A 14,901-nucleotide genomic window follows, 5' to 3' on the forward strand; every position below is an offset into this window, starting at 1 on the left:
TAACTAGTGATGAGAGTTTATTAGTTAAAGTGAGAGCAGCTCAGAGAGGAGGAGGAAACAGAATTAACTAGTGATGAGAGTTTATTAGTTAAAGTGAGAGCAGCTCAGAGAGGAGGAGGAAACAGAATTAACTAGTGATGAGTGTTTATTAGTTAAAGTGAGAGCAGGTCAGAGAGGAGGAGGAAACAGAATTAACTAGTGATGAGTGTTTATTAGTTAAAGTGAGAGTAGGTCAGAGAGGAGGAGGAAACAGAATTAACTAGTGATGAGTGTTTATTAGTTAAAGTGAGAGTAGGTCAGAGAGGAGGAGGAAACAGAATTAACTAGTGATGAGTGTTTATTAGTTAAAGTGAGAGCAGCTCAGAGAGGAGGAGGAAACAGAAACTCCAGCTCGATACAAACCAACTGCAGCTTCAGCTCTGATCATGAAGCAGCTGTGACCAGAGAGAAACTGTGTTTCACTGTTTCCACTGTTCTTCAACTAAGTCTCTGATCTGCTGCTTCATGAACGAGCTCTGATCTCACTGTGTGTCGCTCTGACTGAGTGAGTGGGTGAGGGAGGCAGTGGCCTGTGTGTGTGTGTGTGTGCTGTCTGGGAGCACACACAACTAGCATAGGGACACAGAAATACAGAAATAGATAAATGTGGAAATAAATTTAAGACATTTATTTATTTATTTCCTTATTTATTGATGCATTTATTTATTTATGTATTTATTTATTTATACATGTATTTATTTACACTTATGTCATTTTTGGTCCTCCATATTCAGGACCTTGATGAATTGCCATCATTCATGGAACCCTGAGTTCTACTCTGCAGCATCTCCTACCTCTTAACATTCCTGCAGGAGAATGCTCGTCTATCCGATCGTGACCCTAAGCTCAAGTGCATTTGAGTCATGCAGCAGGTCTATGATCAGAATCACACACGCATGTACTCTAAAGAAATGGAGCAGCCTCCAAATTCTTCATTCCAAGCGCATTGCTGTGGCAGGACCTAACACGGGCAGTTCATGCTCGAAAACCATTCAATAGCCAAATGAACACAATCCTGCAAAGAATAGTGGGCCAAAACTCCTCCAAAGTAAAAGACTTGTTACCAACAAATCGAAAACGTTCAATTGCAGCCATCCAGGCTGGAAGAACTAGTTACTAGGTTTTGGGGGGCAATTGCTTTCCGTGATTTGGGAACTCTGTCAGAAGCTGCTAGATCTAAGAGGTCATAATGGTCGATACAGAGAGCAAAGGAATAATCAGCTTCTCACTGGAGGAGGGGATGGCCTTTTGCAATCTCACTTTAAATATTTTTGCCTGGTGGTGGCAAATGGAGAATTGTCACTTTCAATCCAATAGTAAGATTATTATTAATCCTCTTGGAGCCATCAGTATTCATAGTGGGTTTCATTAAAATGAACCCGATATTTTCGAAGATTCATCTTGTAATGGACAAAAGTGGAAGTGATGACCAGGTGGTATTGTTTACTGTGGTGGTCACGACGTGAGACCTATAAATGTCCACACTGGATTTTATTGTCAGTGGATGTCAAAAAGGATTTGCTCCGAACCACAGTGACAGAAAAACAATCAACCAGCTGATTGACGTCATCAGTGTTACGTCCTGCAGAGCAGACTAATGTCAATAATGGAGAATATTCATGATGATAATGTGTTTGGGCTCTTTTGATCTGGAGAGTGTCTGGTCTGGATTGCTCTGTGCGCGTAAGAGCAGGACAAGGTTATTCTCAGCTATCTTACTTTTATTGAATCTGATTTGAATTGGCAACATGATTTGAAACATTTTAATCCACTTTTAGACAGCTTATGATGCGACTTTAGTTAAGTACATTATCATCTTCATGATGATCAGAGAGAGCACTTTGTTTCCTGTTGAACAATAATAAAAGGCTTTACGAGAGAACAGGTCAACCAGAGGAGGATGAGTGAGGATTATAACACTGAGGATAACAAGTATTATGCAAGGTAAAAAAGAAAATACTACCAGTTTCAATGACGCAGTTTCTATTAAAGGTTCAGTGTGTAGAAATTTGTGATATCTAGTGTTGAAGTTGCATGTTGCAGCGTAACACCCCTCACCTCACCCTCTCCTTCCAAACATGAAAAAGAACCTGTGGTAGACTTCAGTTGTAATAAAAACTCAAAAGGTGTTTAGTTTGTTCAGTCTGGACTAATGTAAAAAAACATGGCGGCCTCCGTAGAGAGGGTCCCCTCCATGTAAATATAAATATTTAAATATAAAGGACCTTTTCTGGGGTAAAGAAAAATACAATTCATACAGTTTAGATGAAACGAACTAGTGAAAACATCATGAGGATTATTCTACATTAAATTTCTGCCAATAGTTCCCTTTCACCTAAATCTTACACACTGGAGCTTTAAATGAAACATATTTTTGTAAATATCTAAAATTACAAAATTATATTTTCCATAGTTTTACAAAATGTGTGGCTTTATTTTGTAACTCAGTCTTCACAGTACATTCAGCTCTAACTAGCACTTAATACTATTTGTCTGTGTCCCCCAAGCAACATGAACTAGTAACAACAATTCTATTGTTACAAAGGGCACTTTGCAATTCGTTCCATTTTAAAGTGCACGGTATATATCGTGTCAAGATTAGTGTGTACATATGGAATAGTTACATTTATGTATGTATTTATGTAAGATATAAATGAGAGGAGATGGATTAGCAAACCAAACCAATTTAGATAATGGAGAATGATTATTGAAGGGAAGAAATTGTTGGGCGAGTTAGATTTTATAATGTACAAGTGTAGACCTCATTTAAATACCACAATTGAATATTTTTAAACTATTGACAGAATGAGGAAGATTGTAACGCAGAAGACATATATAGCTGATGAAAATGTTTTTTAAAACAGCACAGCATGATTCACACTTTAGCACATGCGTATGCTATTATTCAACTGGTGAATGGTCCATTTTAGAATAAAACTCTTCACTCATTCAGCGAACACCGATGTCATCATTCACATCACAAGGCATGAGAAGAGAGCGTGCTTGTTCAATAACATTCATTGTGAGCCAGGTCTACTGCTTAAGTAGTTGCAGGAGAAGCACATGGTCTGGTAGCCTATGACTGTGTTTGCACAGAGCGGGGCATACACAGGTCAGCGTCCCACACTGTGGTTCACCAACACCAGAGTACACACAGACCAGATGTTTACATGATCTTGAAAGATCTCCGCTCTCTGTCCCACATCATATTGGAAAAAGAGGAAAAGAACAGACTGACCAATTGTCTCATTACTTGGGTTATCATTACTGGGTCCTACACAGGCAGCATCGCACAGCATCACAAGTGCACTGAAACTAAATTGAATTTCTGTATTTTATCTCATTTGATCTGCCCTCTGCTGAGTTGGACACTTCTATACTGACATGTACTCATTTGCTAAGAGTACATTGAAATCCGCGATTACTGGCTGATTTGTTGTGATGCTGTGATTCTGTGTAATGGCCTTAGAGCAACAACCGATGAATAAGGAATGATCGGCTTTATACAAGCTAGTGTCATGCTGACTTACATATGTTCAAACAATATGTTTGCTGTTTCTCAAAAGTGCACAGTATGATTACTGAAGTGAATGGATCCTTCTTTCTTTGCTTATTAAACTGACTTTGCTTTATTACTGTTTACATGTGTGGTTTATGTATAAGTGTGAATGTTTTACTTAACTTGCATTCTATTTTTCATGCATTGCATGTCAGCTATTTCAGGATTCTGTTAAGCAATGGATACAATTTTCAGAGCCAAGTTTACTTTAGCTCAATAAACAGCAACAAAACAAATGTTTGCTGCGACATTAAGAATTTATTAGATTAGATTAAACATTATTCAACAGTTTTCACTGGGTGAAGAGCATTCACCATGAATTTCCTTTTTAGTAGCTGTAGGAAAATTGTGTTTATCCATAATGTGACAGTATCCAGTGATGACCAAGGACAATCTCAAAATCTAAATGTCAAAGCTTTCTTGAGGGTAGATGTGTGAACTTACAAACAAGTCAGGTCAGAAACACATCAGTTTGCAAACGTTATTGAGGGAGAAAGAAAATGCGGAATTATAATGGATGCCAGGCCAGTGAATCACAGCCAGCAAGTCTTTGAAAAACACGAGGACGACATTTTGAGATGCAGTGCTAAACTATGAATACTATGAATAAGTGAAATAGAAAAAAACTATATTTATATATACATTTTTACAGTAAAAACACAGAAGTAAAGAAGATATGAATTTATTTCTCAACAGTATTGACAAACCACAATTTAGTAGAGACCAAATCAACATAGCTGATTACTAAGTAACACAAGAGGAACTTTCCCACTGCCCTCAAGACATCCCACTAACACCAAATGATTTAACTTCTCAAAAGACTCAACCAGACTTTTAGGTTCCTGCCACATCTCTCAACATAAATATAAAAAGCCCATAGAATAGGAAAAAAGTTACTGCATTCATAATCCATCAAGCTCAGACTGGTTTAATCAAAGAACACGTCTACATTTACATTCCAAGCTAAATCTAAATTTAAAGGGAGCTAAGGGGAGATATGATGAATGGATGCATGATTTGTCTCTCTCTGTCATGTCTCCTGTGTGTTTGGTCTTCTTTTAAATAAGAGAGTTTTTGATTACAAGTATGGATTGTGTTTTGCTTACGGTTGGATTCATGTTTTAAGTTTTGCTCCCTGTGTCCCTCTCCTGTGTCCCACTCTGTTCCTTTCTGTCCCTCTCCTGTGTCCCACTCTGTTCCTTTCTGTCCCTCTCCTGTGTCCCATTCTGTTTCACCCTGTGCCTCACCCTGTGCCTCACCCTGTGCGTCCCTCTGTGTGCTCATCTGTTTCTTGTTTTATTTTGTAGTCTCTGCTTCTTGTGAGGTTTCCCCCTGGACTTCCTGCCCTCGTCACGCTCACCTGTTTGTCCTGTGTCCTTGTCAGTGTGTATTTAAGTCTTTGTGCTCTCTTGGTCTTTGTCAGTTCGTTGTTGTGAGATGCCGTTCCATGTCCCTGCGTCGTTTCACCACCCGTTGTTGTTTCCAGTAAGTCTCTAGTGTTTCCTTGTGTCTCCCCTGTTTTTGAGCATTTTTGGGTTGCCGTTATTTTGGATTTTGTTTGTTTGCCTACCTTATTCATTGAAGGACACTTTTTGCTGAAAACCTTTTGTCCTGCCGTTTGGGTCCACCTGCTCCCTTACCCTCTCCCCACAGAAAGCTACACTCTCAATGGTTAATCACTTGTAAATCATTGACAGCCATCGTTCCCCTCAACAGTAACAACAGGATGAAAAAACTTCCAGCACGTTCAAGGGATATGATCATACAGAATATGCAACAAGCTGTTGTACCATGACTTAATATCTCATCAGTTCCACCTTTGAATGATGTGTGAGACTGACACAGCAAAATGAACGAGAACAATAAAGACATAAAAATAACCAATGACCATAAATGTGATGAATCCGTGTTTTTGTTTTTCATTTCTGCAGAGTTCTTTTAGCTAGGTGGTGACAAAAAATCATTTTTCAGGTGTTTTTTGCAGTTACCAAAAAGCTTAGCTATAAAAATACATTTATAAAAACACTCCTAATCTGATTTTTTTCATCATACAATCTAAATCACATTGTACAAATGTGCCATTTATATTTGACAATGAAATAATGCTGTGTTGTGCTTATAGCTTGTATTACAGTACCTGAAATGCCAAAGTCGAAAATGGCGAGATTAACAGTCATGAGCTCAGGAGGCTTTAACTTGGTCTTGCGTTTGATGGTCATATAAATGACGTAGCCATTCCCTGTTGCCGACAATATTCCTGCAAGAGAGAAAGAAGTTTAAAGAAATCCCATTTACACTTCTGAGACATCGTATGCAATTGCCTCTATTGTTTTGCATTATGGAGACGAACAGACAGAGATGATCTCGATTTATTAATAGGACAAGCAACAATGTTTTTGTCTTTCAAAATCTGCCTGTGGGAGTGTTGCTTAGTGCAAGTTGGTGCTCGTGTCAATGTCAGAACCTCTGAGACTGTTGGCAAATGTGTTTTAAAAATGTATCTCTTGTAACCTTAAAAACAGACTAGTACATTAAACTGTACGAAAATATGGTGTAGCTACACCATCTGGCCACCCCTAACCCTTTCCTTGAACACTTCAAACCTAAAATGTTAATATTAATAACCACCCATGATAATTATTAATAATAGTATATCTATTAATAATCAAACCTACTTCTACAAGTGCTACAGAGCTTTGTAGGTGTTTGTGTATTTCTCTCCCATCTGACTTACAAACTTCTGGATATCATCTCGGCTTCAGGGATACATGTCTCTCCAGCAGAGCAAACAATCAGGGAAGCTTAATTATCACAGTAATTGCTACAAATAAATAAAAAAACACATGTCGTTCTAACTTACTTTCTATACTTCTGTCTGTCTCCTTCCACACAACAATTCAACATGAACATGAGCTTGTTTTTCTACAGCCACAACACGCACTCTCTCGATAGGACAATTAGCTTGGTGCGACACAAGTATTCATTTAATGAGTAAATTGTGGCTCAGGTCTGCTCCAAAGATCTCAATGACAATGGCAATTGGCTCAAAGGCCTAAAGCTCGCAATTTGTAGCCATGGAAATCTTCCCCATCACTGTACCTCTCAGTGTATCTTGTTTTCCCACATGAATGCAGCATTAAGGCTGAGAGTAAATTAACACATGAAAGATAAGTAACCAGTGTTTCCTCTAGCGTTGAATCTATTAGGGGCTTATATCCGAGAATTTGTCTTGTGATTGTGCTTATCATTGTTTGTGTGTGTGTCAATATGTCTACACAAGTGTGACTCAAATGTACTATTTAAGTCAGTGTGAAATTTAATCCATTGAACGGTAAACTTTTATTCTAGGTCTATTCTTTGCAAACAATCCCGCAATGCATTGCGTCACCTTTCACAGACAATAAACATAGCTGTGCACAACTACACCCTGCCTACGATTTCAAGGATTAATTTCAGACACAGCCCAGTAACTGTGTTTAAAAGGCCACATGAGTCTTCCTCCGTTGACTGTTGTTTGTGCATCTAAGACGACCAGACGGGGACTGAGGCGCTGAGGACTAGTTGAGCGTGACTGACAGCTTACATGAAATCACATATTTAAAAGAGAGCCAGCGGAAAACAATGAAAAACGATGTGGAAAACATGGTGGAGATGTGGTGCTCATCTTTTCTTATGTACTAATTTGAGGAATGATTCATACTCCTATTAGTTTTGCCCTTTGGCTGATTTACTTTTTATTGCTCTTAAATTCAGCCACAACATGAAAACATTTAATGTTATTTTTCCTAGAAATCCTTTTCCACTGTTTTTTAAAGAGATGGTGTGATTAAAAACAGCAGGCAGAGACGGGACGGAACATATTAATTCTGCTTGTGATCTTACGTGGCAAACAAACGTGCACTACCTTCACTTGTAGTGAGATGTTTAACTGGACTATAAATAAGCCTTGTTCCACTTTTCAATATGAGAGAAATTACATCTTAATCGTTGAAATTATCCCTGAGCAGTTGTCGTAGCTGAAGACATGTACAGGAGGTGAACCTGGTTGAACTTCCAATAAGGACTGAGTGTCTGTACACTCGAAGGAACACTGCAGCCAAAATGAATAGTTGTCTGTCGTGGGGATTGGGGTGAGAGGTGTCTGAAATAACTCCACAATGTTACAATTGGAAGAATTTTCGATTATTGTCAGAAGGCAGTGGTGTTTGATCTTTATCAAATGCAAATAAACCTCGATAATCAGCCGCTTTTCTTGCTTTGTCGACAGAACCACCATGAATGAAACATGACAAGTAAAAGCTTAAGGGTAATCCATTCACGTCAGGCAGTAACATATTCATGCCATGAAAAGGGGATTGAAATAAGAAAAAAGGTCCTGACATTTCCAGCACACAAGAGACTATAGGTTATAATGAGGGAGAGAAACGAGGGGGGGGGGGGGGGGGGGGATTTCCACCGATCTCGACCCCATTGTGCATCCACACTGTTGTAATGATGCACAGCAGCCACCATCTAAAGGCCTGAGATAGCCGCTTCACAGATTCTCATGTGTGCAAACTGTTACATTTACTGAGGCTGAACAATGAGAGCAGAAAGCAGCATCGTGACAAGACTAACATTTCAATTCATTTTGATCCGCCGTGTCTTTCAGTACACTGACTACATAATTCTAATGTGGACTGACACAGTGAATCTGACAGGGTTTTCCCCATCATTAAACACTAAAGTGAAAAATTGTACTTAAACCGACCAACTTTACATTGTTTAACATGTGTAACACGTCATGATTATGCAACCATGTGAGAGAGTGCATGTTTTAGTCTTTACCCTTAAAGGAATAAATCAACTCTCTGTGTGTAATTTACAAATACACAGAGTTTTCTGCTTTAGCTTATCCTTTCTTTTTAGTTCTTTACTGCTGCTTTGACACACACTCAAAAACAACATAGCAACAATGGCACACAGGGTTAAAGGTTCAGTGTGCAGAATTTAGTGGTGAAGTTGCATGATGCAGCTGACTATCCCTCACCTCACCCTCGACTTCCAATTTGAAAGAGAACCTGTGGCAGCCTTCATTTACTATAAAAACTCAAAAAGGTGTTTAGTTTATCCAGTCTGGATGTAAATATAAAGTATTAAAAGCCAATAGATCCCTTTCACCTAAATATTACACACTGAACCTTTAACAATCAGCTATTACTGATTCTGAGCTTGTCGTTGACTTTAAGTTTAAATATGGCATTTTTTCTAAATAATGGAACACATTAGCTAAATCCATTTTATAAAGGGAATGCACTGCAAAGCTTAGTAGATTAAATCAAGGTTAGCAATTAGCTGTCCAGGAGCTAAAAGGAAAGTGGATATTCGGCTTGTGATGGACTGGAAGAGTGAAAAGGAAATTCTATGTGAATAATGCTATGGCATAGCAAAAAGGCTTTAAAGCTTACACATTAGCCACATCCAAAAAGGGACTGCTCTAAAAAGCTTACATGTTGTCTACTATAGTAGAATTCAGAGCGCTTAATAATTGCACCTTTAAAGGAGGAAAATGGAGTTACCACCTCATGGTTACGTGCCTCTTCTAACCAGTAAAGTTATTGTTTCCATACGTCTGTCAAGACATATATAACAAATGTAGTGAAGACTTTCGAGGCATTTATTGAGTGACAAATGGAGCCTTCACTTAGAGACTATTTTTACACAATAGTACAGAGGTCTGATAGAACACTGTGTCACATGGTGGGACAGCTATAACCTGAAGCTCAATATCTGCAAAACCATTGAGCTAGTGATGGACTACCAGAGGAACAATAGGCTCCCTGTCCTGTATATCAGCCTGGGAGAGGAACTAAAGAGTGTGGAATCCTATAGGCCCAATCAATAAAAAGCACATTGAGGCATATTTTTGATTTGTGATTTAAGTAATTAAATGTATTCAATTTGTTAAGCTTGGTTCTTTTTGTTCTGCTGTATGTCTAGTTTATTACTGTGCAAGTTCATGGACATAAGCAAACATAAGTCAAATTCCTTGTATATTTTCACATATTAGGCCATACAAGTTAATACTGACGGAACACAGACGTATAGCTATGACAGAAAACAATAGTTCATATATTGATTTTGCTGCTACATTACAAACAACTCCAACCTGGCAGCACAAGAATGGTACAGTCACTTTCAAGATGGATGATAAGTGTTAAAATGTTACATTTAGTAAGAATCTCCCCTCATGTTCCTGAGGTCTGGCATTGAATGATGGACAGAGAAGTGTCTGCAGTGCTGTGTGATATACTGAAGTTGAGCTTTGACCTTTTGGATGTAAAATTACATCACTTCATTATTTTTATCTCATTAGATATTTGTTTTAAGTTTATCACAATCTGCTTATGAGTTATGCCCCAAAAAGTTTTTGGAGCTCACAGCAGGCCCAGAGCGGCCCTGAGTCACAGTGAACTCTGACCCTTGAACTAAAGGGTACAAGTGTTTCATTGTCTAAGAGAACGTTTCTGCCAAATCTGAGGAAACTCCCTCAAGTGATTCATGAGATATCGCGTCCATAAACATGGGACAGGCGTACACGCGGACAACATAATGCCTCCAGCCATGGCTTTGGCCGACACAGGTTCATAAAAATCTAATTTCCTTCCAGCATACTGGTAATGTTTTGAAAGTCAATGAAGAATGTGTTAAATGTCCCACTCTGTGGAATGTAAACACTGATAGTGGAGAGGCAATAGATGGCCTTACCTGACGCTATGAAGGAATTTAGGAGTTTTTTCTTTTAAAACATTGACTTACAGACAGTCCTGCTATACTGAGGGACCGTGTGCCTCATATAGAGCAAGTTTCCACAAGTAAACTCCTGATGATCGCGTGTACACAAAAACAACATTCCAAATTGTGCTCGCTCCAAATAAGCTTTTTTGACAGTTTGCTATATGTCAGTCATGTTATAGCAGCTGATGAACACTAAAGGGATCTATTGGCAGAAATTGAGTTTTCATGTTTTCATTAGTGTGTTTCATCTAGGGGTATTCAGCTGCAGCATGCAGCTTCACCACTAGATTTCACTAAATTCTAAACTGAACCTTTAAGTCTTGAGGACATTTAAATGAGCTTGATCATGCATGAGACCAGAACAAGATTACAGATGGGCTGTGGCTCAGGAGGTAAAGCAGGTCGTCTGCTGATCGGAAGATTGGTGGTTGGATACCTTGCTTGTCCCGTTCAAATGCCAAAGTGTCCTTGGGCAAGACAAATGAACTCCAAACTGCCCCTGACGGCTGTGCTGGCAGTGAATGAATTAGATGCATGACTGAAAGACAAAGAGCTAGATACAGAAGCACTTTGTGAATGAGGGAATGTCAACTGTATTCTGAAATGCTTTGAGTTGTCAAAGAGACTATCAAAGCACTATATAAATGCATTTACCATTTATCTCTCCTATTGATCTATGCAATCTATTGATGCAGGTACATTTTTATCTGGGAGCTTACAAAAATAAGCACAGTGAGTACGAGAATCTGTTCACTGAGCAGCTCAATCTGTTCTCACAGATTTCTAAGTAAAATAAACTGTGGCCTTGGGTTAACAACAATTAACCTTTCAGTCATAAACTTGCTGTCCTGTCAGCTGTTTCCCATTCGGCCTGTTTGATCTACACAAATGTCTTTTTCTCTTCTAAATAAACCTGATCCATTCCAATTATTTATGGGGACAGTTGAAGTAAAAGGGCAAATTTAATGAATGAATAACACAATGAGTGTATTGTACATCTTCTCAGTTCCATGCACTTATATGATGCACTGTATCAGGAAAAAAATAGCAGGGAGAAGCTGTCAGCCAAGACAGGTCAGTAGGAGTATTTTCACATGGGGCCATGAGGAAATAGAATCATAAAAATGGAAAAAAACGCACAGGGAATTTGAAAAGATAGAAAATGACTTGACATGCTGTCTGCCTGCATATCAAGTGGCGCTCCTCCGACTTATCTGCAGATAGCGTGTTTTGTATAGAGGCTAAAGCCTGACGCACTAATGGAGTAGTGATCAGCTGATCCTTTGCAGCCATCAATCATGTACGCCTCCTGATCTATATATATAGATCAGATATAATCCACTTTCATTCACTTCACTATTGTTGCTGCTGCTTAGAGCTGCTTGCTTAGAGCTGCTGCAGCCACCATCTGGACATCTGGAGATGTGCTAAGCTGTGATGTGATGAGAAACCAATCCTTTACAGCCTTGCACCTTTTTTGCAAAGGGGAAAATGCAGATTATTTTTAGAAACATCAATGATGATCAAGCTAATGATCAAACGAACGTGGGCTTTCATCCACTATAGTTCTGTGACTTTTGGAAGTTGAGAGCATTGAGATTAACAGCTGGAGGGACTCATTCTCCAGTCAGGTGCCTCCAATTCCCGGCAGAAGAAGAGATGATGGCAATAGAACAATAAAAAGAGGTCAAGACCATGCAGAAGATGTGATGTGATGCAAAATTGAGAAGTGAAAACATACATTGAGGTGGATTAGTGAAAGCAGATTAACACAATCATGTCATCCTGCATTATTCATTAAGTTGCAACAGAGAAAATCAAATAATTATTGCCATACGCTTTGTTATATTTCAGAAAATAGCAGAACCGACTGTTCGTTTGTCGCACAACAATCTTTATTTTCTCTATTTTCTCACAAAAGCTGAAATACAAAAGGGTGACTTTATAGAACCTACTGTTTGAAGCACAGGTTATAATGTGCTTCCACACACTTGGGGGAAGGATGTGTTATGGATTAGGGAAAAGCCCACTCTAAAGTTTGGAGCTGATCCGTATCAGGGGGCGGATCTGTGAATTTTCTTTAATGTGGGGAGATCTGGCATTTTGCAACATTTTCATTGATTTGTATATATATATATAAATAATAATTCATGAATCTTAATGATGAAAATCAGACAAGTTTAGTGGACAGATATTAAGAGTGGGAGCAATTTTGGTGCGTAGCCAAATAGAGTTCCAACTCTGGTGAATTCAAATGTAGTTTCAGCAGGGGACTGTTGGGCCTTGGCCAAGCTATGTTCTCAACTGAGTGCTATTTTAGTTTGCTATTTCATCAAAACTCTTGCCTTGGAAAAATCTCCCCTCACACTCTTTCCTACTGAAGGAGAAGGTCATTTCTTGAAAAACATTGTATTGGGAAAAAGACGGGGTCTTCTTATCTTTTAATACCTGTCCTTGTCTGCTTCACCCTCATGTGTCTCGTCTGTGTCCAATCATTTCTACCTCCCTTGTTTAGAATCTGTTCCCCCAAGTCTTGTATATCTGTCAGCTGTCTGTTTAGTTTATACCGGTAAGGCTTCCTATTCATGTTCTGCTGTTAATTCTGTAATAAGTGACGGCTGATGTGATCAATGTGATTATCACCGCACTGACAAAGAAACGAGGGGCATGGAAAGTAGAGGTGATACCAGTGGAGCTGAACTGAAAGCTGAAAGTGCTTAATCCTGTGATTGCTTGCGTTAAATACATTTACATTCAACCGCCAGTGTGTACTGTGTGTGTCAACAGAGCTCCATTCAGCCCACTGACAGATAAAAGCCTTCCTGTGAGTGTTTGCATAGGTTCTGTCTTTCCACAGACCAACGCGCAGATTAGAATGTTCTTGTCAGGCCTTTGATTTAATGAAGCCTCTTCAGGATTATCTTGTTCCTTACAGGCATTTCATGTGAGAGGCAGCGTGTGTTGTTACATCCTGTTTTTGTTTTGGACTTCCTTCATCCCTCCTTTTCCTTAGTTTGATCATCTGATTGACAGGCACCTCGTGGGCTGAGGTTATATTCTGTATATAGGCCCTTTGTTCAGCTGTCTGTCTCTACTCTGCTGCAGTGACACTGTGGTGTCTGGTTACCAAGCAATTATTCAATGGTTTATTTCAATAAACATTCATGGAGTAATAGTCTTTCTTGGTCTTATGTCCATTATTTTTCTCAGTGTCTGAGCCAGCCGTAGCGAAGGATTCATCTACAGAGCAAATTGTATCATACTTTTATAATGATAAAATGGGACTGCAGGTTCTTTAATACAATAAAACAATTACAACTGATACTGAGATAAGCTGGAGAAGATAGTTCTCATGTAGCTGCTCAACCTGAGGGTAATTTATATTTCAGTTAAGAAACCATAAGTGTATCAAATGTTTTACCCCTACGATAAAAGTGTAAAAAGTCATATAGATCATGTTACAAATGGTCTGGAAAGCTCACCCTGTCTTATCTTAATGTTGGCCAGCCATCCATGTGACAGACTGTAATGCAATGCTATTACATTTTAAAGAAGCATGACGCGTTTTGCATTCCTCTCCCACTCTTCAAATAAAAGAGACAGTAGCAAATGGTATAATGTAGATTAATCTGGGTTGTAGGAACCACTAACCCACACACTAGCACTGAGAAATATGTAAAGCATGTATATGAGAGAACCAAAGGAACATGGTGCATGTGGGATATGCATCCAACCAAAAGGCTGTATAGGAAATACTCTTTTAAAATACAGTTTTATGTCTTTGGCCAAAACCACAGTAACTTTTCTGTGTCACCAGCTGCTTAAACAGTTCAAAACCTTGAAAAGGAAAAGTTTTGGAGGGAAAAATGTATAAAATCCACAAGGGAGGCTAGAGACTGTCCAGTGTGACACTGTCGACCCAAAGATCTCACACGAGCTGGGAAAAATCTGCCTGGCAGGAATCCAGTTTTTCTACTTCAGCTTCTCTCTTCTCATTGAATGATGTGTGACTAACAAGAGATCTTTGATTGCGAGTTTATAGATTTCTGATCATTAATTAAACAGTAATGACAACAGGGATTACATTCCAACACTCATATCCATACTTTGGTTATCAAATAAATGGTAAGCTAATTTTCTTTAAAATAAAAACACATCAAAGTCTGATATGGCTAATCTGGTAAATTAAACACCAAACATAACACAAATATAAGTAGTCAATTTGAATGCATCTATTCTAATAGTATCAATGAATGGCTGCAACCTGTAACCACCATTTTTGCATTATGTACATATAGGTCCAGTGGTCCCACAGGTATGTGATGTATTCAAATTGATTGGATAACACCTCTGAGGCCTGTGCAATTATCCCTCCATTATATTAAGGTCAGGTACCAAGAGACACCTGTAAAGTCTCCAGAAGGATTTTAATACCAGGAAAAGTCAGTAATTTGATTATTGATTTTATTTATTTACACATCTTTTCATTGTATTTTTTCTTAAGAATCATTTGAAGGCAGGACTTA

The 14,901-nt window shown here is 38.7% G+C and overlaps 1 protein-coding gene across 1 annotated transcript in view; it reads right to left on the reverse strand.

Moving 5' to 3' along the window:
- opn5 (opsin 5) overlaps positions 1-14,901 on the reverse strand; it is a 43,531-nt gene that overhangs the window by 12,920 nt on the left and 15,710 nt on the right. The window contains exon 3 of the mRNA XM_020091680.2: positions 5,736-5,855. Coding sequence (XP_019947239.2) covers positions 5,736-5,855 — 120 coding nt within the window. The remainder of the gene's footprint in view (positions 1-5,735; positions 5,856-14,901) is intronic.

The sequence above is a fragment of the Paralichthys olivaceus genome, chromosome 19 (assembly GCF_024713975.1).
Source record: "Paralichthys olivaceus isolate ysfri-2021 chromosome 19, ASM2471397v2, whole genome shotgun sequence".
Lineage (NCBI taxonomy): Eukaryota > Metazoa > Chordata > Actinopteri > Pleuronectiformes > Paralichthyidae > Paralichthys > Paralichthys olivaceus.